Source organism: Theropithecus gelada, chromosome 8 (genome assembly GCF_003255815.1).
Source record: "Theropithecus gelada isolate Dixy chromosome 8, Tgel_1.0, whole genome shotgun sequence".
Taxonomy (NCBI): domain Eukaryota; kingdom Metazoa; phylum Chordata; class Mammalia; order Primates; family Cercopithecidae; genus Theropithecus; species Theropithecus gelada.
Window position 1 is genome coordinate 97,190,023 of NC_037676.1, and position 24,819 is coordinate 97,214,841.

Here is a 24,819-nt window from a genome sequence, read left to right on the forward strand (position 1 = left end):
TATTTTATGGACTACGCCACAATTTCTTCAGTCTTATGATGGGGGACGTTTGTGTTTTTTATAGTTTTTGGCTATATACACATATGATGAGGGACATTTGTGTTGTTTGTAGTTTTTGTTGCTTGGAACATACTTGTACATATATCTAGGTGTGCATATGTACCAGTTTATGTTATATACCTAGGGAAAAATATATCTGCAACATTAATTTTTAAAAACCAAGTGGCTTACACCACCAGGATGGCTGAGTGTTCTCATTGGTCAATATCCTTGTTAACATTTGATGTTGTCAGATCGCCTGTGAGGTGGTTGTATAATAGTATCTCATTGAGGTTTTCATTTCTACAACTCTTCATTTAATTTTTACTCATGGATTTTGTTTTTTGAGGTACCTTTCCCAAGTGTTATGCCTCTTTTTTTTTGAGATGGAGTTCTGCTTTTTTATTTTTATTTTTTTGAGATGGCACCCCCTCTGTTGCCTGGCCAGGCTGGAGTGCAGTGGCACAATCTCGGCTCACTGCAACCTCCGCCTCCCAGGTTCAAGCGATTCTCCTGTCTCAGCCTCCTGAGTAGCTGGTACTACAGGCGTGCGCTAACATGCCTGGCTAATTTTTATATTTTTAGTAGAGAAAGGGTTTTGCCGTGTTGGCCTGGCTGGTCTCAAACTCCTGACCTCAGGTTATCCGCTTGTCTTGGCCTCCCGAAGTGATAGGATTACAGGTGTGAGCCACTGCGCCTGGCTGGAGTTCGCCCAGGCTGGAGTGCAGTGGTACAATCTCAGCTCACTACAACCTCCACCTCCCAATTTCAAGTGATTCTCTGACCTCAGCCTCCAGGGTAGCTGGGATTACAGGCGCCCACCACCACGCCCAGCTAATTTTTGTATATTTAGTAGAGAAGGGGTTTTGCCATTTTGGTCAGGCTGGTCTTGAACTCCTGACCTCAAGTGATCTGTCCACCTTGGCCTCCCAAAGTCCTGGGATTACAGGCATGAGCCGTTCCCGGCCGTGTTATGCCTCATTTTTCTGTTACATTGTCCATCTGTTTTTTGGAAGGAGCTTTATTTTTGTAGGAGATCTGTATATATTCTCTTTTTTTTTAAACCAATTTTAAATATTGCACATGTCTTCACTGAGTTTGACTTTTCTTTTTTGTTTTTTTTTTTGAGATGGGTCTCACTCTCTCACCCAGGTTGGAGTGCAGTGATGTGATACCAGCTCACTGTAACCTCCACCTCCTGGATTCAAGCCATCCTCCCACCTCAGCCTCCTGAGTAGCTGGGACTACAGGCAAGTGCCTCCACTCCTGGCTGATATTTTTATTATTGGTATATATGGGGTTTGATCATGTTGGCCAGGCTGGTCTTGAACTGCTGAGCTCAGGTGATCCACCCACCTCAACTTCCCAAAGTGCTGTGATTACAGGCATGAGCCACCATGCCCAGCTTAATTTTCTTTATATTGTTCCAAAGCTCCTAAATTGAATATCAAATTTACCAATTTTTTTCCATTATAGTGATTTGTGTGTTGCTTAAGAAAGCTTTTTCCTATCATGTCATGAAGATATTCTTCTATTATATCTTCTAAAAACTTTATAGCATAGCCTTCCTTTCACATTTACATCTTTAATCAACCTAGAGTTGATTTTTGTGTGAAGTAGGAAGTGTTCCAGCACCATTTACTGAAAGGTTAATCTTTTTCCACCAATCTCTAGGGCCACCTTTATTGTATGCCGGGTGTTTATATATGTATGGGCCTGTTTCTGAACCATTTTATACCACTTTTCTATTTGTCTATCCATACCTCATTATGTCCACATCCTGATACCATTGAGAGCAAGTTCTACCTTTTTTTCAAGGTTGTATTGGTTATGCTTGGCCCTCATTCTGTTGCCCAGGCTGGAGTGCAGTGGCATGATCTCAGCTCACTGCAACCTCTGCCTCCTGGGTTCAAGCGATTCTTCTGCGTCAGCCTCCCAAGTAGCTGGGATTACAGGCACGCGCCACCATGCCCGGCTTATTTTTGTGTTTTTAGTAGAGACAGGGTTTCACCATATTGGCCAGGCTGGTCTCAAACTCCTGACCTCGTGACCCGCCCGTGTCGGCCTCCCAAAGTGCTGGGATTACAGGCATGAGCTACCACTCCCGGCAGTCCTTTGCATTTTTATGTGTAAACATTAGACTCAGATTGTCAAGTTCCACAAATCTGTTGTATTTTTGTTTGGAATTACATTAAATTTAGAAACCAGTTTAGAAAGAAATTATGTCTCTTTTTTTTTAAGCTTCTTTTTTATATTAGAAAAAATTTTATGGGCAGCCTCCCAAGCCAAAGTATGCTTAGGGAGACCCCCAGTAATTTACATCTTTACATTATTGGGTGTCCTAACCCGTGAATGGGTATGAGGGCTCTTGATTTCTTTAGGTAGTTTTTAGTATCCTTTAGAACTTTCTAATTTTTCCATAGGAGTCTGAAATTTTTATATTCTTAAAATGTAGACTTGAAAATAGTTTATGCATTGATGCAGAGGTATAATTTAACTTTCTAATAATTTTATATCCAACAACTTTGCTTAGCTTCTAAAAATTCTGTTTTATCCATATTTTTTTCATTTTTCTATGTATGCAGTCATCTGTGAAGAATGCATTTTGTTTATTCCTTTTCTAACCTTTTAATTTTGGTTTATTTTTACTTTTTGTTTTTTGAGACGGAGTTTCTTTCTTGTTGCCCAGATTGGAGTGCAATGATGTGGTATCTGCTCAGCGCAACCTCTGCATCCCAGGTTCAAGTGATTCTCCTGCCTCAGCCTCCTGAGTAGCTGGGACTACAGGCATGTGCCACCACGCCCGGCTAATTTTGTATTTTTGGTAGAGATGGGTTTCTCCATGTTGGTCAGGCAGGTCTCAAACTCCTGACCCCAGGTGATCCACCCGCCTCGGCCTCCCAGAGTACTGGGGTTACCGGTGTGAGCCACCGCGCCCGGCCTCTTTTTACTTATTCTTAATGTGCTGGCTATTACCTCCAGTACAGTGTTCAGTAGAAGTGGGAATAGTGAACTGCCTCATCTCACTCCCAGTCTCAGAGGGAAAAGCACTATTTCACCATTTAGAATGATGTTTATTGTAGGTTTTTCTTGTAGCTATTCCTTATCTGATTAAGGAAGTTCCCTTCTCTCCTTAGTTCACTGAAGGTCCTGTTTTTAAAATAATGAATTATTTGTAGATCGTATTAAATATTTTTTCTATGTCTATTGAAGTGATCACATAATTTCTCTCCTTACCTGTTCATGTGATAAAGTATAATTGATTTTCAAGTGTTAAACCACCTTTGCATGTCGGGAATAGACCCAACTAGGTCATGATCTTTTTTAAATAGAAATTGCTGAACTTGGTTTGCCAATATATGAAGATTTTTTTTTCTACATTCATGTGTGAGATTGATGCACATATTTTTATTTTTTTATTTTTTATTTTTTGAGATGGAGTCTCACTCTGTGGCCCAGACTGGAGTGCAGTGGTGTGATTTCGGCTCACTGCAACTTCCTTCGCCAGGTTTAAGTGATTATCCTGCCTCAGCCTCCAGAGTAGCTGAGATTGCAGGCACCCACCACCATGCCCAGCTAATTTTTTTATGTTTTTAATAGAGACGTGGTTTTACCATGTTGGCGAGGCTGGTTTCAAACTCCTGACCTCAAGTGATCCTCCCACCTCTGCCTCCCAAAGTGCTAGGATTACAGGTGTGAGCCACCACACCCAGCAATGCACAAATTTCTTTTTTTCTTGTCCTGCCTTTGATTTTGGTGTCAAGGTCATGCTTGCCTTATAAATAAGTTGAGGCGTCTGTCTTTTTTGTTGTCTGGAAGAGTCTGTGTAAAAATGAAGTCATTGCTCTTTCAGTGTTGGGTAGAATTTACCAGTAAAGTCTGGGCCTGGGTAGTTTTTTTGTGGGAAGGTTTTTGATCGGTGATCCTAGAGCTGTATTCTCATTTTTCTAGAGTTAGTTTTAAAAGTTACTTTCTAGGCCGGGCGCGGTGGCTCAAGCCTGTAATCCCAGCACTTTGGGAGGCCGAGGCGGGCGGATCACGAGGTCAGGAGATCGAGACCATCCTGGCTAACATGGTGAAACCCCGTCTCTACTAAAAATACAAAAAACTAGCCGGGCGTGGTGGCGGGCGCCTGTAGTCCCAGCTCCTCGGAGGCTGAGGCAGGAGAATGGCCTGAACCTGGGAGGCGGAGCTTGCAGTGAGCCGAGATCGCGCCACTGCACTCCAGCCTGGGTGACACAGCGCCAGACTCCGTCTCAAAAAAAAAAAAAAAAAAAGTTACTTTCTAAGGATTTGTCCATTTCATCTTGTTTATTAGTATTAAACTTTATTATTTTAATATTAAAGCATCCACTGAGATGCCCACTAGTGTGAATTTTTCTTTTTTAAAATTGAGGTGTGTGACATTCACATAACATGATCTGTTAGCTCAGGTGATCCACCCACCTTGGCTTCCCAAAGCGCTGTGATTACAGGCATGAGCCACCATGCCCTACTTCATTTTCTTTATATTGTTAGGTTTGCTAATCAGAAGTTAACCCATGTTCCCTACATTGTTCCATGACACATGTACAATGCATCTCACTATGTGAGTAAATAATTGGTTGTAAAAGGAGACTCAGATATTTATTACTTACCATAATATATTTACATATGGCAGCAAAGGAGCAAAATTATTAGAATGTAAGTGTATAATACATACTCCAAGATGCTCAGATATTATTTACTGATAGGTTAATTTGTTAATCAGAGAATGGTATTTGAACACAGTACTTTTAAAACACTGCCTTTTTTTTTTTTTTTTTTTGAGAGGGTGTCTCTGTTGCCCAGGCTGGAGTACAGTGGCCTGATCTCGGCTCACTGCAACCTCTGCCTCCTGAGTTGAAGTGATACTCCTGCCTCTGCCTCCCCGAGTAGCTGGGACTACAGGTGTGCGCCACCACATCCACGTAATTTTTTTCGTATTTTTAGTAGAGACAAGGTTTCACCATGTTGGCCAGGCTGGTCTCAAACTCTTGACCTCAGGTGATCCACCTGTCTCAGCCTCCTAAAGTGCTGGGATTAGAGGCATGAGCACCCAGCCTGTTTTTTTTTAATAACAGTTTCATCAAGATACAATTCACATACCATACAGTTCACACATTTAAAGTGTGTAAGTCAGTGGGTTTTCGTATATTCCTAGAGTTGGGCAACTATCACTTCACTTCCTGTTTTCACCCCAGAAAAATAATCTCTTATTCATTACCTGTCACTCTTCATTTTCTCTCAATCTCGCACCACCTGAGGCAACTACTAATCTACTTTCTATCTCTATAGATTTATCTGTTCTGGATATTTTGTGTAAATGGAACTATGAAATAGATGATCTTTTGTAACTGGCTTCCTTTACTTAGCATGTTTTCAATATTGTAGAGTGTATCAGTACTTCATTTTTTATGGCTGAATAGTACTTCATTGAATGGATATATACTGTATTTGTGTGTTCATTCATCAGTTTCTACTTTTTGGCTACTGTGATTAATACTACTATGAACATTCTATTTTTTGTGTCAACGTAGAAAATATTTAGCAATGTCTTGAGATTATGGACTTTTACGCTAGTTATATTTTATTTTGGCTTCTTATAAATAATATATGGGGAGGAATCCTAATCTAATGAATAAATTCAAAATAATATGAAAATATTATTTGTAGATAACTAATATAACCATAACTAGTGTCTATTCTTTGTTGGCATTGTTTACTTTTTAAACCTTGGTTACCTTTTTAAACTATTCATGAATAGCTCATGAATATAGAACCATTAGTTCTATATTTGTGATAAATCAGTTGTTCTTTTCAATTATTTTCTTTTTGGTTTTAACATTTTTTTATTTTTTTAACTCTTTTCTGACAGGAGCTACTGATTTCTGTGGTTTATCACTTAATATAATTTGGCAACATACTTGATAAATTCTGTGAGAACTGTATAGCATGGTAACTAGGTTATTCTTTGGTACTTGTATACACCTGTACTTATTAAAATGGTCACATTCCATTCCCTCTTTTTGATGGGTTCTTATTCGTTGGTCTCGTCTCTTCTGTTAAGTTACTTAACCAAATCTGTGATTGGTACATGGTTGAAAAAGGAAAATTCAGTTGTTTTTAAATCCTGCCTTTTCAAATTATAATTTACATTTTTAAAAGTACCCATATTCAAATGAAAATTACTCAAATTCCTAGGTATGTTCAAGATCAATAAATTTAGAAAAAGCTTCAGAGTCTTTGAAAGGAAACATGGCTGCTTTTCTAAAGTAAGTATCTTTCTTTTATTTCTTTCTTTCTTTCTTTCTTTCTTTTTTTAACTTTGAACTTAGTCCTGTGAAAAAAGTATCTGTATTATATTTGTTTTTGTCTTGGGTATCTTTTAACCAAGGAGTAACTGGTGTTTGAGAACCCATTAAGTTCAAATTTGTATAGCCACGTGAGACGTTAGGATTATATAGTTACCTTTTTTTAATATTGTGGCATTGACATCACAATTTTAAATAAGGACCAAAAGGAAATTTTAAAATCTATTTTAAAATATCGTTATATAGCTTCTTTAATGGTGACTTTTAAAATAGCTTATTAAAATTGGTTGATATGATTGTTTTTCTCAAACTAAATTATACACTTTTTTGTTTCACAATATTTCTTACTGATCTAGGAATGTGTGTCTGGGGTTGGAAGATCTGCAGTATGTTTTCATGATTTCTTCACATGAGCTTTTCATTACATTGTTGAAAGATGAAGAACGAAAGCTACTTGTTGATCAGATGAGGAAGAGATCCCCTAGAGTAAATCTGTGCATTAAACCTGTAACTTCATTTTATGATATCCCAGGTTAGCTCTCTAGTCTGCCAGCCAAAATATTGGCATGTTTTGCCCCTCTATTCAAATTAACATTGAAATATATTTGAGGATTCTCTCTTATTTGTTTTAATTAACACTTGTGTTGGTAATTAATAGAAATTCACCTGTCTTCCATATCAGATTTCTGTATAAGCAGCTATGCTCTGGAGCTCTGCCAAGCCAATGATTAGTGCAGATTCAGGCCTAGATACATAAAAGATTTTAGCTGGGGAAATAGACCAAGGTAACACTGCTGCCAATATGTTCATGGAGGTAAAAAAAAAAAAAAAAAAAAGGAGGGGGAGAGGAGTGGTGAGAGATGCTGGAACCAAAAAGACGACAGACTTTCGTGCATGTCAGTCTGTATCACTGTGCTAGTATCTGCTGGCTGAACATTTTTGTCAGTATTGGCATTTTTGCCTTATTTATTTGATTTTTTTTCCCGTTTTTGCCCTTACAAATGTAAGTAGAAAATAACAATGCTATTTTTAAATAAGAAACATACACTTCAACATTTAATATAGATGAGAGATAATTCAGTTTAACAAAAGCAAAATTTTAGTTTCTTTGACCTTCACTAGATTTAAACTGGTTGAATGTCCAGTTATAAAGGAAAAGGGTAAGGTTAACACATACAGAAATGCTGGAAATGCATTATTGAAGACTGTGCCTGATAGCTGAGCTGTAATTAGGTATTTTGGTAATCATTTTTGGTTCTCTGGGAAGAGCTTGCCCCTTTCTCTCAAAAACCACATGCTTAATGTTTATTACTCAAAATTAACATTTTATATATGCTTTTGTTAACACATTATGTTCAAAAGTAGTGTATAAGTTAAGTAGTGTATAAGTGTGTATAAGTTAATTATTTTCATATATTCCACATAGTTCTTTGCATGAATTAAATATTGATTTTATCTTGTTTATATTTTCATTATCTTTACTTTTAAAACGCATTCATTTATTAAATGTAGATATAGTAAAATTGTGTTAGGTTTTCTATGTGAGGATAAAGTTAATATGTAATTTACACAATGTTGAATCAGTTCTCAAGATGATAGCAGCTTTTAATTTATAGATGTAATACAAAATACATAATTTTAAGTAAATTTTCATTCTCATATGTATATCTTTGAATTAAATCACTGAAATATAAATCTTTTTTTAGCTTCAGCAAGTGTCAACATTGGTCAGTTAGAGCATCAACTGATATTGTCAGTGGATCCTTGGAGGATTAGACAAATTTTGATTGAATTACATGGTATGACTTCAGAGCGCCAATTCTGGACAGTGTCTAATAAGGTAAACCCTATGTCAAGGAACAAATAAGAAAATTGCCCTTGTTTTCTGAGGTAATTTAATAGAAAAGCTGTTCCCTAACCTTTTTGATAATAAGGACCTCTTTTACTTAACACTTTTAAGACCTTCATATGACCATAATTGCATTTTTAACATCCATTGACAGAGAAAATAGGAAATGTCAGAAACAAAAAGATACCATTGAATGAATAACATCTAAAAATCAGTTTTTCCATTTATTGACAAAATATATGCATTTTATTTCATTTATTTATTTTTTGAGATGGAATCTCACTCTGTCGCTCAGGCTGGAGTGCAGTGGTACGATCTTGGTTCACTGCAACCTCTGCCTCCCAGATTCAAGTGATTCTCCTGCTTCAGCCTCCCAGGTAGCTGGGATTACAGGCATCTGTCACCATGCCCGGCTAATTTTTGTATTTTTAGTAGAGATGGGGTTTCACCATGTTGCCTAGGATGGTCTTGAATTCCTGACCACAAGTGATCTACCTGCCTCTGCCTCCCCAAGTGTTGGGATTACAGGTGTGAGCCACCACGCCTGGCTGCATTTTAAAAATAGTTGTAAATATATGTAACTGGTATATTATTTATGCATTCTGTAGCATAATACTTCATCATGGAGCATTTTTGGCTTTAAATGTTCCTTTAAAAATTTCCAGCTAATACATTTACCTGTTTCTGAGTTTGTCTATTAGAAAGTTTTCCTGCATAGAAAGTGCAAATGAAAATAGCTTTTAACATGCCGTGTCAGTGGAATGTAGCTTAGAGATACAAGGGAAGTAATCTACAGATACAGTAGAAAGTAAAGCAATATCGTAATGCTCCTAATTAACTCCATACTTACTCTTCCTCTGCTGAAGATGTAGTAAAAAGGCAGCCAGAAATGTATGGGGTTTTTTTGGGGGGGGGACAGAGTTTCATTATTGTTGCCCAGGTTAGAGTGCAGTGGCGCGATCTTGGCACACTGCAACCTCTGCCTCCCGGGTTCAAGCAGTTCTTCTGCCTCAGCCTTCCGAGTAGCTGGGATTACAGGCTTGCCCCACCACACCTGACTAGTTTTGTATTTTTAGTAGAGACAGGTTTCTCCATGTTGTTCTCCATGTTGGTCAGGCTGGTCTCAAACTCCTGACCTCCTGACCTCAGGTGATCCGCCTGCCTCATCCTCTCAAAGTGCTGGGATTATAGGTATGAGCCACTGCCCCCGACCTGTATTTTATAAAATTGGGTTTAAACATACAAGTAGCGTGAAAAGAAAAAAATTGCTCTAAAAATTAGTTGGGTTTTTTTTTTTAGTATTGATGCTATTTGTTAGTGTGAATTTTTAAGATGAAGGCCAGGTGCAGTGGCTCATGCCTGTAATCCCAGTACTTTGGGGAGCTGAGGTGGGTGGATCACTTGAGGCCAGGAGTTCAAGACCAGCCTAGCCAACATAGCAAAACCCCATCTCTACTAAAAATACAAAAATTAGCCGGTCATGGTGGCGTGCACCTGTATTTCCAGCTACTTGGGAGGATGAGGCAGGAGAATCACTCAAACCTGGGAGACAGAGGTTGCAGTGAGCAGAGATCACGCCACTGCACTCCAGCCTGGGTGATGGAGCAAGACTATCTCAAAAATCAAAAACCAAAAATTTTTAAGATGAACAAGTATAGCATAATAGTTATGATAGGGGATTCTGGGACTAACTGCCTGCTTGAGCTTGAATGCCAGCTCATACTTAAATAGCCGTATAATCTTGAACAAGTTATTTAACTTGTTTGTGTTGTAGTTTTCTCATTTGCAAAATGACAGTAGTAGCATAATAGTACTTACCTTGGTATTGTTGTGAGGATTACCTGAATTAATATATATAAAACTTCTAGTCTTTGTCTTTTTTTCCTAATAGTAATCACAATCCATTATTTATTACTTGTTGATTGTAGTGAATGTGTTCATTTTCATTAGTGTTATATTATGGCTGTGATTTTCCTTTCTCTTTAAGAGACGACCTGTGAATTATTTTTTTTTAATGCGATTGAAGATTATTGAAAGATTCTTATCCAGATTTGGCTTTCTCTGTGTGTGTGTGTGTGTATATATATATATGTATGTATGTATTTTTTGTTTCTTTTAGTGGGAAGTACCTTCTGTCTATAGTGGTGTTATCCTGGGAATTAAAGACAATTTAACAAGAGATTTGGTTTATATTCTTATGGCCAAAGGTTTGCACTGCAGTACTGTTAAGGTGAGTAAAAGTGTGTATCAAACACTTGTTAAGAATATGCTTTATGGCCAGGTGCCGTGGCTCACACCTATAATCCCAGCACTTTGGGAGACTGAGGTGGATAGATCGACTGAGGTCAGGACCAGCCTGGCCAACATGTTGAAACCTTGTCTCTACTAAAAATACAAAAATTAGGTCGGTGCCTGTAATCTCAGCTACTCTGGAGTCTGAGGCAGGAGAATCTCATGGGAGGTGGAGGTTGGAGTGAGCTGAGATTGCATCACTGCACTCCAACCTGGGTGACAGAGTGATAGTCCATCTCAAAAAAAAAAAAAAAAAAAAAAAAAAAAAGAATATGCTTTACTAATTTTAGCAGGAAGTCAGGAACCAGAACTTACCTTTTCCTAATCTTTAAAATCAGTGTCATAGGCTTAAAAGGATATTTGAAAAGGCATTTTGGTTTGTTCTCTTTCCTTTACTGTTGTAATTATACTAAAATAGTCTTGATCAAATGAATACTGCTCTGTGCTAAAAGTTTAGAGAACATGCAAAGATATTATTTGTATTCGTTAGGATTCAGCTAGTAAAGATTGTGTACCAAGATTAGAAAACAAAATTTTTAAAAATTACTTCTGTAGTGTATTTTACATGAGTTTGTAGTCTGGGATGTTGAGACTTAAGTGTAATGTTAAATCATATAAGACAGTGCAGTTGCGTGACTGATCATACACTGAGTTCTTTAGGAAGGTTAAAGACAGCATCTGGAAGGCAGAAGTGAACTAAATTGAGGCTTAAATAAGTTAACTACGTCCCCACACCAGCAGCATCTGTGACATTTGGGAACTTTTTGTTTGAGACAGGGTGTTGCTTTGTCGTCCAGACCAGGTGCAGTGGCATGATCACTGCAGCCTGGACTTCCTTGGCTCAAGCAATCCTCCCACCTCAGCCCCCTAAGTAGCTGGGACCACAGGCATGTGCCACCATGCCCAGCTTATTTGAAAGAATTTTTTTTTTTTTTTTTGCAGGGGCAGCGTCTCCTTATATTGCCCAGGCTGACCTTGAACTCCTGGGCTCAAACAATCCTTCCACATCAGCCTCCCAAAGTGCTGACATTACAGGCATGAACCACTGCACGTGGCTGGAACTTGCTGGAATAAAAATTTGGGGGCCGCATCCTAGACCTAATGAATCAGAAATTCTGGGATGGGGCCCAACATCTTTTTAAATAAGCCCTCAAGTAATTCTGTTGCATGCTAAAGTTTGAAAACTGCTGCTGTAGACCATCATTGTCAGTGGAAACATAATGTAGGCCATGTGTGTAATCTATAATTTCATAAAAAAGTGTAATTGATTGAAATGATTTATTTAACTCAATATGTCTACACTATCATTTTAATGTGTAATTGATATAAAAAGTTGAGATGTTTTGTATTTTGAAAATGTATGTGCTAAGTCTTCAAAATCCAGTAAGTGTTTTATACTTACAGAATCTCTCAATTTGGACTAGTCACATTTCACATGCTCAATAGCCACATCTTATCTAGTGGCTGCCATATTGGACAGTGCATCATGAGACAATTGTAAGCCATTGAAAAGTTTTAATAGGAGGAATGTAGTTAGCAGCTTTTCTCCTTCCACACCTAAAATAACATTTACTGGGCACAAAGACTGTTCTGCAATTTCATATATGTTTTTTGTTTCATTTATTCACAAAAACTTTGTGGAAGGTATTATCTCAGTTTTAAAGGTATTAAATTGTCCAGTGGCACACAGCTAGTGTCACAAGTGTTAGAAGGGATAGAGAGAAGAGAACATATTAGAGAACTATTTAGGAGATAAAATCTGGAAGCAATTGGTAACTGACTTCATGTGGAAGGCAAGAGAAGGAGAACGAATCGAGCATGATGCTCAGACTTCTGGTTTGAGAGTCAGAGAACCAGTGGCAATGCTAGCAAGTGAATGTGCAGAAACACATTTTTGCAGGGCAGATTACGAGTTTATTTTTACAATTTTAATTTGAAGCTACAGTTGGAAACAGCCTAAAGCTTGGAGAATGGTCTGGACTGAGTTACAGATTTGGGAGTTACCAAAGATCACCCAGAGAGAATATAAAGAGCGTGAGACCCTCGGGAATGCAATACTAAGTCCAAGAAATAGTGGTGTGATGGGCGTGAGGACCAGACAAATGTAGAAGGTGTAATAGCTAGGGGAAAAGAAAATGTCAAGAAAAGGGCAATACACAGCACCGAGTTGCAGCCCCCTAATTCCTGTAAGATAACAGAAGAGCGTTCAGTAGATTGGACAATTAAAAGATCTTTGGCTTGGCCGGGCGCGATGGCTCAAGCCTGTAATCCCAGCACTTTGGGAGGCTGAGACGGGCGGATCACGAGGTCAGGAGATCGAGACCATTCTGGCTAACCCGATGAAACCCCGTCTCTACTAAAAATTACAAAAAACTAGCCGGGCAAGGTGGCGGGCGCCTGTAGTCCCAGCTACTCAGGAGGCTGAGGCGGGAGAATGGCATAAACCTGGGAGGCGGAGCGTGCAGTGAGCTGAGATCCGGCCACTGCACCCCAGCCTGGGCGACAGAGCGAGACTCCACCTCAAAGAAAAAAAAAAGAAAAAGGTCTTTGGTTTGTGAGAGCTACCTCTTTGTAATGATAGGGGTAGAAGCCAGATTATGGGAGTGAATGAAGTATGTGGAGTGATAGAATCTAGTCTTTAGAAACATAAGAGATGTGTAGGAAAGGACTTGGATCATAGCTGATTTATTTCATTTTATTTGTTAGCCAATTTTATAGGCTAGTAAGGTGGTGTGCAAAGATTTTGAAAGGTGTAATCCTTGAATGGTCTAAGATCTAATTCTGAATATGTTGGATGGAGGAGGGTGCTTGTAATAGAATTTTACACCTGTATAATACAGAAGTCTTTGGTTATTTTATAACTTTTATAAAAGTTGCATAATACAGCAGGTATTTTATATTGTTTACTGGATTTTTTTAAATTACAAAGGTATTAAATATGTATTGGAATAAATCAACAATACAGAGATGAAAATCCTATTGAGCCTTACTCCCTGAGAAAAGCAACGTTAACCATTTGAACTAATCCTTCTCCTCTTTGCTCTGTCATCATAAAGGCACACATTTTTTGGCGCCAAAGGAAAGGTGACCCAGGCTATTCTTTTTCTTTTCATAGGACTTTTCCCATGCTAAACAGCTCTTTGCTGCTTGTTTGGAGTTGGTAACAGAGTTCTCGCCAAAGCTTCGTCAGGTCATGCTGAATGAGATGTTGCTTTTGGATATTCATACACATGAAGCTGGGACAGGGCAGGCAGGAGAGAGACCGCCATCCGACCTTATAAGTAGGGTACGAGGCTATCTGGAAATGAGGCTTCCTGGTAAGACTGGTTCACAAAGACAAATTTCAGAAACTCAGTACTTAGATAATTGTGGGGGAAAATTTAAAAGCACATTTATTTGAGTTTGTAATCTTTTTTTTTATTTTTGAGACAAGAGTGTGGCTCTGTCACTCAGGCTGGATGTAATGGCGCGATATCGGCCCACTGCAATCTCTGCCTTTTGGGTTAAAGTGACTCTCCTGCCTCAGCCTCCTGAGTTGCTGGGATTTCAGGAACCCGCCATCATGCCTGGCTAATTTTTGTATTTTTGTAGAGATGGGGTTTCACCATGTTGGCCAGGCTGGTTTTGAACTCCTGACCTCAGGTGATCCACCTTCCTTGCCCCCCCAAAGTGCTGGGATTAGAGGCATGAATTACCACACCCAGCTGAATTTTTATCATCTTTGAAAAAAGTTATTTCACTCCTAAAACAGAATTTGGGTTTGGTGTTTACTTGAGAACATTGGGAAAAATGAAGGAAACTGTTCGTTTCTGGGTTTCTGTAACAAGGTACCACAAACTGGGTAACTTAAAACAATGGAAATATATTATCTCCCAGTTCTGGAGGCCGGATGTCTGAAGTCAGGGTGTCTGCAGGGCTGTACTGCCCGGAAAGGCTCCAGGAAAGACTCTTTCCTTGCATCTTCCTGGCTTCTGGTGGCCCAGCAGTCTTTGGTTTGTGGCTGCATTGCTCCAGTCTCTGTTGCTGTCTTCACATGGCCTTCTCCCTGTGTATGTCCATGTGCTCTTCTTATAAGGACACCAGTCGTTGGATCCAGGTTCAGCCCTAATCCAGCTGACTTGATCATAGCTAATTACATCTGCAAAGACTATTTCCAAATAAGGTCACATTCTCAGGTTCCAGGTACACATGAATTTTAGGGGATACTTCTGCACACTAGAGAAACTATATTGCAATTTTCAGGTATTTGAAAGAATCAAAATGTCCTTTAGTATACAGATTGAAGTTTTATTTCCTCATTACAGCCATAAAATGCCTTCACACTGAGTGCCATTGGGCTAGAAATTCACTGGTGGCTACTTTAGGAACAGATCTTGAGTGTTTAATTCTAATTGTAAATGTCTTACTATGAAAAGGGGCTTACCATATAAATGATCATCTGTGACACATATAAATCTTTCTTAGTTAAAGCAGTTTCTTATTTTTCTGCTTTAGGAGTATTTAGAGCAATTAAATCATACTGTACACATTTAAAAGTATAAACAGTGGAATTGCGTTATAAAGGCAGGTGATAGTAATGTGTCAGAATAGAAGCAAGTGCTACCATCTTGAGTCCTATGGGGTTAATTTAATTTCTAATTAAAGTCTAACTTCCAGCAGGGGCATGCAGTAATAGATCACAACTTTTTAGTACCCTATAGAGAGAATGCCTTTGAGCTTTAACACATCCATGCTCTTAAATATTGTAATATCTTCATGAGAACTGATCTAATAATATGCTGGCACTAAAGGACACATGCTGCTGTATACATGTTTACTTTTTAAAAGTGGGAGGTAGGTTTTCCACGCATGGTTTTTCTGAAATGAGACAATGTTTAAACCTTAATGTTTGTTGAGTGCTAACTACGTGTCAGGCATTGTTCTAAGCTTCAGGTGCATAACTCATTTAGTCCTCATAGCAGCTCTGTGAAATAGCTGCTGTTTCCTTATCCCCATTTTGTAACTAAGAAACCAAGGTGCAGAGAGGTTGAGGAATTTGCCCACAGTCGCACAGGAAGAGACAGAGCTATGACTTTACTCCATCAGCCCAACTTCGAAGCCTATGCTTTTACTCTTTGAAATGGGTGAAAGTTCCTTTAAATTATTAGTCTCTTTGTACTACCTTTTTGGCTTATCAGTTTGTAGTTCACATCCCTTTTTTGGGGATAGGGAGGGTAAAGGACGGATAACTCTGCATATAATTTTTGTAAACTCCTAACTTACTAAATGTTCAGCAACTTGTCCTATAGCTTGTGCTTATAAGCAGTATTTAAAATAAGGAGGCTGGGTGTGGTGGCTCATGCCTGTAATCCCAGTACTTTGGGAGGCTGAAGCAGGCAGATCACTGGAGTTCAGGAGTTCAAAACCGGCCTGGACAACATAGTGAGACCCCATCTCTACAAAAATGCAAAAATTAGCCAGTTATGGTGGCATTAGCCAGGTGTGGTGGGACCTGTGGTCCCAGCTACTTGGGGAGGTTGAGGTGGAAGGATAGCTTGAGCCTGGGAACTCAAGGCTGCAGTGAGCCATGATCACACCATTGCACTGCATTCTGGTGACAGAGCGAGACCCTGTCTCTACAAAATTTTGTTTGTTTTTTGAGACAAGGTCTCACTCTGTTGCCCAGGCTGGACTTGAACTCCTGGTCTCAAGTGATCCTCCTGCCTTGGCCTCCCAAAGTGTTGGGATTACAGGTGTCAGCCACCATACCCAGCCTGTTTTTTTAATTCAATTGAAATCTGAGCAAGTATTTGCTTTGTTCTTATTTTAATGTTGTGATGGTAATTCCAACTGTTTTCCTCTTTGCTTTTTAGATATTCCTCTTCGTCAAGTTATAGCTGAGGAATGTGTTGCCTTTATGTTAAACTGGAGGGAAAGTGAATACCTTACACTCCAAGTTCCTGCATTTTTGCTTCAGAGTAATCCATATGTTAAGGTAATTAATGTTTAAATAAAAGGATTGTGAGGATAGTATTATACTTGTTTCTTTAACTTTATACTAGTTTGGGAACTTGTCTAATTTCTGTGATACAAATGATTGGACAAATGCTTGTTGATTTGTAGTTAAAGGATAGTTTTTGGTAATTCATGCACTTGACCTTGTTCTAATATTTCTTTCTAATGCCCTATAATTCATGAGCATGTAGTCACAGATTATTTAGTTAACAGATAACACGTTGGTGTAATCCTAAGATAATGAGAGATTCACTTTCTTTGCTTTGGTTGCTATAATCACACTCTAGAGCTGATGGAGTCCGTCAGGGATGCACTTCTCCTTGTTTCCATTTGAACACTTTATTCTTCTTTAGAATTTTACCCTTCTAAGTTTGCTATCTCTGAATCTCTAACAGGTTTGCTATTAGTAATTATTCCCCTAATAAAAGAATTTATTCAGTAAATTGGTAGTAAGTTGTTTATTTTGTTGTCTTAATTATATCCTTTGCAACCTAAAATGCTTCTGAGTACAGAAAATATCAAAACTAATGAGAAACTGGAGGTTTCTTCTAAGATTATATCTTTCATGTGTTAATATTATACACACTGAATAAGTAGTAGGTTTTTCTCACTTTCTGGTGTTACAGTTAAAAAAAAAAAACAAGGTAGGCCAGGCACAGTGGCTCATGCCTGTAATCCCAGCACTTTGGGAGGCCAAGGTGTGTGGATCACAAGGTCAGGAGTTTGAGACCAGCCTGGCCGATATGGTGAAACCCTGTCTTTACTAAAAATGCAAAAATTAGCCGGGCATGGTGGTGGACACCTGTAGTCCTAGCTACTCAGGAGGCTGAGGCAGGAGAATCGCTTGAACCCGGGAGGCAGAGGTTGCAGTGAGCCGAGATCACACCATTGCACTCCAGCCTGGGCAACAAGAGCAAAACTCCATCTCAAAAAAAAAAACACCAAAAAACAAAGTTAAACATGTAGTGATTTAACATTGTAAGTCCCACTCTCCTTTTTGGGTATATTTGGTCCTTCAGATTTTCTCATTATTTTATTTGTTCCTATTACCTTTTGTTATTCTTCCTCGTTTGTCCCAACTTATCTTTAGTAATAAAAAATCCTTTAAATCTGTGTTTATCTGGGAACTCTTGTAAAACTGTACCACTTCGTAACATTTGTGTTTGGTTACTTGTTTCTTCCTTCATATTTCATGTATGTCCTTTTAAAAACTGAACTCATTTCATTTTAACCCTTTGAGGATTTATTGAGAGTTTATTGATTTTTTTCAGTTTTCCACCTCTTTTTGTTATCTTTACACTTGCTCATGAAAATTGCCATACTTGAATTATCCTTTTCTTTGAAATTTCAGACATTGAATCATATCTATCTCTTCTTTTTTTTTTTTTTTTTTTTGGAGACTGAGTCCCCCTCTGTCGCCCAGGCTGGAGTGCATTGGCACAGTCTCGGCTCACTGCAACCTCCACTTCCTAGTTTCAACCCATTCTTGTGCCTCAGCCTCCCAAGTAGCTGGGATTACAGGTGTGCACCACCACACCCGGGTAATTTTTTTTTGTTTTGTATTTTTAATAGAGACGGGTTTTGCCACAGCTGGTCTCGAACTCCTGACCTCAGGTGATCCACCCGCCTGGGCCTCCCAAAGTGCTGGGATTACAGGCATAAGCTACCGCACCCAGCCTGAATCATTTCTGTCTCTTTAGTGAACTTTCTGGAATGTGAGTTCTTAATTTCTTGGGTACTTGTCTCATTATGCCCAACAGTCTTTTCTTAGCCTTTAAGAAAATCAGATGAGGGAACCATTTTGTTCCAAGGTTACTATCTCTTACACTTAGAATTGTAGCTTGTCACTGAGTGCAAAGACAGTAGAGTAACTCTTCTCTTTACCTCTGGCAATGACTTCTGTGGAGCTGTGCACCAGGAGAGATAGGCATGTGTTTGTGTAATGAATGCTTGAGGGTCTACAATGTGTAAGGACACAGGAAATTGTTTTGTTGGTTGCCTTACTCTGGGAGAGACTGTCTCACTGCTTCCTGCAGTTCCCCTGATCTGGTCCAAAAGCAGGAAGGATGTGTGGTGACTTTGCAAAAGAATTGTCACTTAGGTGTCTCCTCATATGTCATCTGGTGGTTAGGGTTTTGTGTGCCACCTTCCATACATGATTGCCCTCTCACTGCCTTGTTAATGTCAAGGAAAAAGGAATTAAAGAAAGAAGTTTAGAATGAGGGATGGTGTTTTGAAAAAAAATATAATCTGAATCAGTGTCCACACTTCCAGTTTGGTGTGGAATACACCACACACACACGCACACACGTGTAGGAAAAAGTCTGAAAGGATATTAACAGCTATTATCTCTGGATAATGGGGTATTAGCGATTTTAATGTTTCCTATTCTGTTATATTTTCCTACTCATATATTATGTAATCACAAATAGGAACAGAAAATTCTTAAGCATGTGACTAAAATGCACCCTTTTGAAATAATATAAAACTGTCTAGTCTGCCCCTTAGATCAGAGAGAGTGGTAGTGTCACATAATGGAAAGGGCACAGGTTTATAGGCACTCGGATGATAAGAGCCTAGGTGGTAGTAGTAGGGGTTGGCAGCCACAGTGGTCCTAGTGTAGGCTAAAACCTTAGGTTGTTCATGTGGCCTACCAGCCCTCTTAAGGTGTGCATGCTTCTCCTCCTCCAGGTGCAGCTCCCCTGCCCCTTGGTGTTCCAGCCCTGTGCTGGCAGCACCAGCATGCCCACGCCATGTTTCCATTTTGCACCTGTGCACATGCTGTTTGTCATCTTAGCCAGGATGTCCTTCCCAGCTTTGCCTGTTCGTGTGATTTCTTTAATGCTTTCCCATATTATTTTCTCTGTAAATGAGTAAATCACTTCCTCTTCTTGCTTCCTTTGTACTGTTGTACTGTTGACTATTTCTTTTGTTGTGTTTATGCTGAATAATAAGTTATTTATCCACTTGTCTTCTCTATAAGACAATGAACTGCTTCAGGGCAGTTAATTTTTATGTTGTGCTTTCCATGATGCCCACCCATAGTCGGTGCTCAAGAATGTTTGTGGAATTCAGTTGATTTGGGGCCTAAGACCTCTGAACATTTTAAAAATGTAATTTATGTAATAAATTCAGTGACCTAAAGCATATGATCCCTGACAACAGAAGATGAATTTGAGCTAAGAGCACCAGTATCCCTGGCGTTACACTGCAGTGAATAGTTGCATGTATCGTGATTCCATTTGTCAGAGGCGAGTATTTTAGGTGAGCATGCAGGATGAAATATCCTACTAGGCCATTGGTCCGTATCCATTCACCTGGTATAGGTAGGATTTTTATGTTATTCTCATGAGCTTTGGAAAGCCACAGTACTCTCGTTAATTTTCTTAGGCATGATCACAGAGTTGTGGTTATGGAGAAGAATGTCCTTGTCCTTAGAAGATGTATATGGAAGTATTTAGGGATGAAATATTGTGTCTAACTTAGTTTAATATGGTTTAACAAAACAATTTATGTAGATATATAAAGCAAACATGGCAGAATAGTCACAACGTGTCAGGTATTTATTGAATTTTTTTTTTTATTTTTCTGTTTGAAATTTTTCATAACAGAAAATGTAGAGAAAAACCACCAATTTTTGTCTTTGTCGCAATCTTGCTGCCGCCTTAAAAAAGCTGCCTTAAGCAGTAGGGACCCCTAGAAAATTTTCTAGGTCCATTTTAAGTAGAAACAAGGGGTTCCTGATGGATTTGAAATTATCCTTGTTACTGCATCCTCTACAAGAGCCATGGAGTATAAAAGTTAATATGAACAAGAATAACGGGTCCCAATTCTGAATTTGGCCAGGTGCCATGGCTCACGCCTGTGATCTCAACACTTTGGGAGGCCGAAGTGGATGGATCACTTGAGGCCAGAAGTTTGAGACCAGCCTGGCCAACAAGGTGAAACCCCGTCTCTACTAAAAATACAGAAATTAGCTGGGCATGGTGGCACATGCCTGTAATTCCAGCTACTCGGGAGGCTGAGGCACAAGAATCGTTTGAGCCTGGGAGGCGGAGGTTGCAGTGAGCCAAGATCATGCCACTGCACTCCAGCCTGGGTGCAGAGCAAGACCCTGTCTCCAAAAAAAAAAAGAAATTCTGAATTTATTGTAAGTTAGTCTTTCTCTGTCTTTTGCTTTCAGCTTTTCCACTCTTTATTTCTGGGTGCTCCCTATGTCTTAGGTCCTTGAGGCTGCATTTATTCACACCAGTCACTTTATATAACCTGTCCTGCCTTAATTCTACCTCCTCAGATGAGCAGTAGCTCCATTCCCAGTTGCTACCAGTTTTCTTGGAGAAAAATTGCTTTAAATCTGTATCGCTTAATTCCACCAACTTCAGTTTCCTTATTCTTTTACTTATTTTTTTCATTGAAACAATTTTTTTTTAGTGATAAGAAGTTGTATGTGTGCATATGTGTGCAAGGGAGAGAGAAAAATCTAAGTATTTTAATCTCACCCCCTGGGCTTTTACTACAGTTAACATTTAGGTGTATGCCTTCCATTACACAATTTTTTCCCGATGTAACGTGGGATAATACTATGTGTATTTAGCATCTCGGTTTTTTTTTCCACTTAATAAATCACCTATCTCTTTGCATTGTCTCATTTTCATTTTCACTAGACTATAATTGTTCAGAGACAAAGTTTGTATGCTCGAACCAGAGGATCTTTCTCAGATTCAGATCTGTCAGTAGACAATGAGCCCTAAATTCCTCAAAGGTTGTACAGAATGCATAGCATAAAATAACTGTGCTTAGTATGTTTGGGCAGTCATTCCATGTTTCCTCCAGTGTGCCTTGATAATAGAACTAATGTGCATGACATTACAGATTATCTTTTGTGTGTTTTGTTTTTCATGTTATAGCTTGGACAGCTTTTAGCAGCTACATGCAAAGAACTTCCAGGCCCTAAAGAAAGTAGACGGACTGCCAAAGACCTTTGGGAAGTTGTTGTTCAAATCTGTAGTGTGTCCAGTCAGCACAAACGAGGAAATGATGGCAGAGTTAGTCTAATAAAGCAGAGGGAATCTACGTTAGGTATCATGTATCGGTATGTATTGGTATGTTTCTGTCAGTTGTGTTCGAGTTCTTAATATTTATCCTGTTTATACTATTGACCTATTAAAGGTTGATTTCAAGAACATCAGCTTTTATTGTGTATATCATAAAGTTGGACAATCTTACGAGTTCTGTAGTACTCGTCTGTGATGAACCTGTCTGCCTTGGCCACTTTTGGAAATATCTTCTGTTTATGTGTCATTTTAAGAAACTATTAATCATTTAATCAACTGGAATTAAAAATCAGTAGTGTTTAAGGTTGGATAGTATTGAAGACTTCACATGTGATTAAAACAGGGAAGAAATGTTATTAGGTTAGTATGACGATAGAATATTACATTCCTTTTCATACTTGCCGAATTGGAGCATTAAGAATAAACCTTCATCTATAATTTACTTTCTTGATTTTATTTTTAATTTCTAATATTTAATGTATATTCAAAAATTTTTGTTTTGTAGGAGTGAACTGCTTTCTTTTATCAAAAAATTACGAGTAAGTTTTATTAAAAATTGCTCTAATTACTATTGCTGGTTATTGTAGACTATGACTAAAAATTATTGGGTACTTCAAATACTGATTAAATTATTGTTTGTTTTTTAATTTAAATTTTTTTTTAAGAGAGAGGGTCTTGATCTGTCACCCAAGCTGGAGTGCTGAGGTGTAATCATAACTCACTGCATCTTCTAACTCTTGAGGTTAAGCAGTCCTTCCGCCTCAGCTTTCTGAGGAACTGGGACTACAGGCACATGTCACCATGCCCAGCTCACTTTTTGTAGAGATGAGGTCTCCCCTTGTTGCCCAGGCTAGTTTCTAACTCCTGGTCTCAAATGATCCTCCCTCCTTGGCCCCTCAAAGTGCTGGGATTACAGGTGTTAGCCACCTTGCCTGGCTTCTGCTTAAATTATTAAAGTGGCCTGTTAATGTGCTTTTCTTCAGTGATCATTATTGTTGGGTGGGATAATCTGATTGGAAAAGTTTTTCATTTACTTTACCATGTTTTAGTGAACGGAGCAGGTATTTCTTTAAATTGTAAAAAAGTCTTCATAATAGGGACTAGATGTGTGAAGCCTGACTTTAATTTTTGCTTAGTAGGATCAATGTCATATTTATTTACTGGACATAACCTAGGTTTTACCCTTTTAACATTATTTGAAGGAATAAAAAGTCACTTAAGAGTCATGTGAGGAGTTGAGCTTGGAGATAGCACCATAAGCCAAACATTTAAATATGCTAATTTTATATAAATTATGTGCTATGATCCACCCCCCTGCCCACATGCGATTAAAAATAAAGTTGATTTTTAGTGTGCTAAAGCGCATGCTAAAACAGATGCTAAATTTTAAAAAGGCAAGGGTCTTTTAAATTGCTTGATGTCTGTGAGGTTGACAGGAGAAAAATAAATATACACACACACTGTTTAAGGATTCTGTGTTTTCTTTCTCATAGGAACCACTGGTTTTGACTATTATTTTATCACTCTTTGTGAAACTTCACAATGTTCGGGTAAGTATTTCATAATTTCATTTAAAAAATTTGAAAGAAATTTCTTTGTAAATCACACCTTTTTTCTTTTTAAAGGAGGACATTGTGAATGATATTACAGCTGAACACATTTCTATTTGGCCATCTTCCATTCCCAAGTAAGTAGTGGTATAGCTTATATTTTATTAAATGAGTTATGTATTTGGAAACCATTCTGACTAGCAAAGATACCTTTAGATAATTTTATTAAAGGACCAGAAATCTGCTGAGATTCTACAGTCTTTGTGTTTCTCTATTTGATAATTATTTTCCTATAAATTGTGGATAAGGCATAACTTTTTTTTTTTTTGAGGCGGAGTCTCACTCTGTTGCCCAGGCTGGAATGCGGTGATACAATTTCTGCTTACTGCACCCCCCGCCTCCCGGGTTCAAGCGATTCTCATGCCTCAGCCTCCCAAATAGCTGGGATTACAGGTGTCTGCCACCACGCCTGGCTAATTTTTGTATTTTTAGTAGAGACGTGGGTTTGCCATGTTGGCCAGGCTGGTCTCAAACTCCTGACCTCAAGTGATGCACCTACCTCAGCCTCCCAAAGTGCTGGGATTACAGGCAGGAGCTACCACACCTGGCCCAGCATAACTCTTAAGTAGGAGTTAAGATTTATCAGCCTTAGAACAGAAGATAAAGTGGTCCTGATTGTCAGTAGAATTTGAAAATTGGGGCCAATGAAAGAAAGACTTTCTATCAGGTTTCCAGCATCTTATTTCTTTTACGAGTATCCATTTGAAAGTGATTTGTTTTTTCATAATTTTTTTGTATGTCTCATCCAATGCTATAGTTATCAAAAGTCTCCCAATCTCTTTTAGTTGCTGTAGGAACTAAGCTAAACTTCTTTAATTACTTTTAGAAACATTCCCTTTTGCGTGCATTACCTAAGAATCACAGTAAGATGATGGGGACATTTTTTAGGGAAGGAAAAAGTGTTCATTTACTTGAAGGAATCATTTACATTTTTCTTTTCCCACACGTAGCAACTTCTCATATAGGGGAATCCACTTGTTTCCTCCCAAGTGTTTTTCCTCCCTGCCTTCCCTCTCACTCTTCTTACTTTGTGCTTGTTCAAGCCTTGTGTTATTACTCTTAGTGGCATCTTTGAGGAATAAAAGATTTCAGTGCACAGGCAAGCTGATAATAGAATAATAGTAAAGAATTTGTTTCCATCTCAATCTTAGAGATTGGAAAAGCTCCTTTGTCTTGTCCAGGGATTTGGAGGGTCAGAGCAGGTGAGTGCCCCTGCCTTCCACTTACTGAGGCTTGTTTCCCAAGGGAGCACCATGCTGCATGAAGCACATGTGCATGCTTCACAGCATTTGAACTGCAGAGTCCGTCATGCTGTGTTTCTGATTTTTATATAAAATCTGTTAGATAGCAGTCCAAGAATCAGGTAGAGACACTTTTTCTTTCTTTCTTTTTTTTTTTTTTGAGACATAGTGTTGCTCTGTTGCCCAGGCTGGAGTGCAGTGGCAAGATCTCAGCTCACTGCAACCTACATCTGCCAGGTTCAAGCAATTCTCATGCCTCAGCCTCCCAAGTATCTGAGATTACAGGTGCATGCCACCACCCCCAGCTATTTATTTTTATATTTTTAGTAGAGATGGGGTTTCACCATGTTTCCTGTGCTGGTCTTGAACCCCTAGCCTCAAGAGATCCGCCCACCTTGGCCTCCCAGA

The 24,819-nt window shown here is 38.7% G+C and overlaps 1 protein-coding gene across 1 annotated transcript in view; it reads left to right on the forward strand.

The window, feature by feature from the left end:
• Positions 1-24,819, forward strand: part of INTS8 (integrator complex subunit 8) — a 57,089-nt gene that overhangs the window by 20,460 nt on the left and 11,810 nt on the right. Inside the window, exons 11-20 of the mRNA XM_025393379.1 lie at positions 6,262-6,332; positions 6,728-6,903; positions 8,078-8,211; positions 10,340-10,450; positions 13,628-13,829; positions 16,365-16,486; positions 21,414-21,598; positions 22,066-22,099; positions 23,054-23,110; positions 23,186-23,247. Coding sequence (XP_025249164.1) covers positions 6,262-6,332; positions 6,728-6,903; positions 8,078-8,211; positions 10,340-10,450; positions 13,628-13,829; positions 16,365-16,486; positions 21,414-21,598; positions 22,066-22,099; positions 23,054-23,110; positions 23,186-23,247 — 1,154 coding nt within the window. The remainder of the gene's footprint in view (positions 1-6,261; positions 6,333-6,727; positions 6,904-8,077; positions 8,212-10,339; positions 10,451-13,627; positions 13,830-16,364; positions 16,487-21,413; positions 21,599-22,065; positions 22,100-23,053; positions 23,111-23,185; positions 23,248-24,819) is intronic.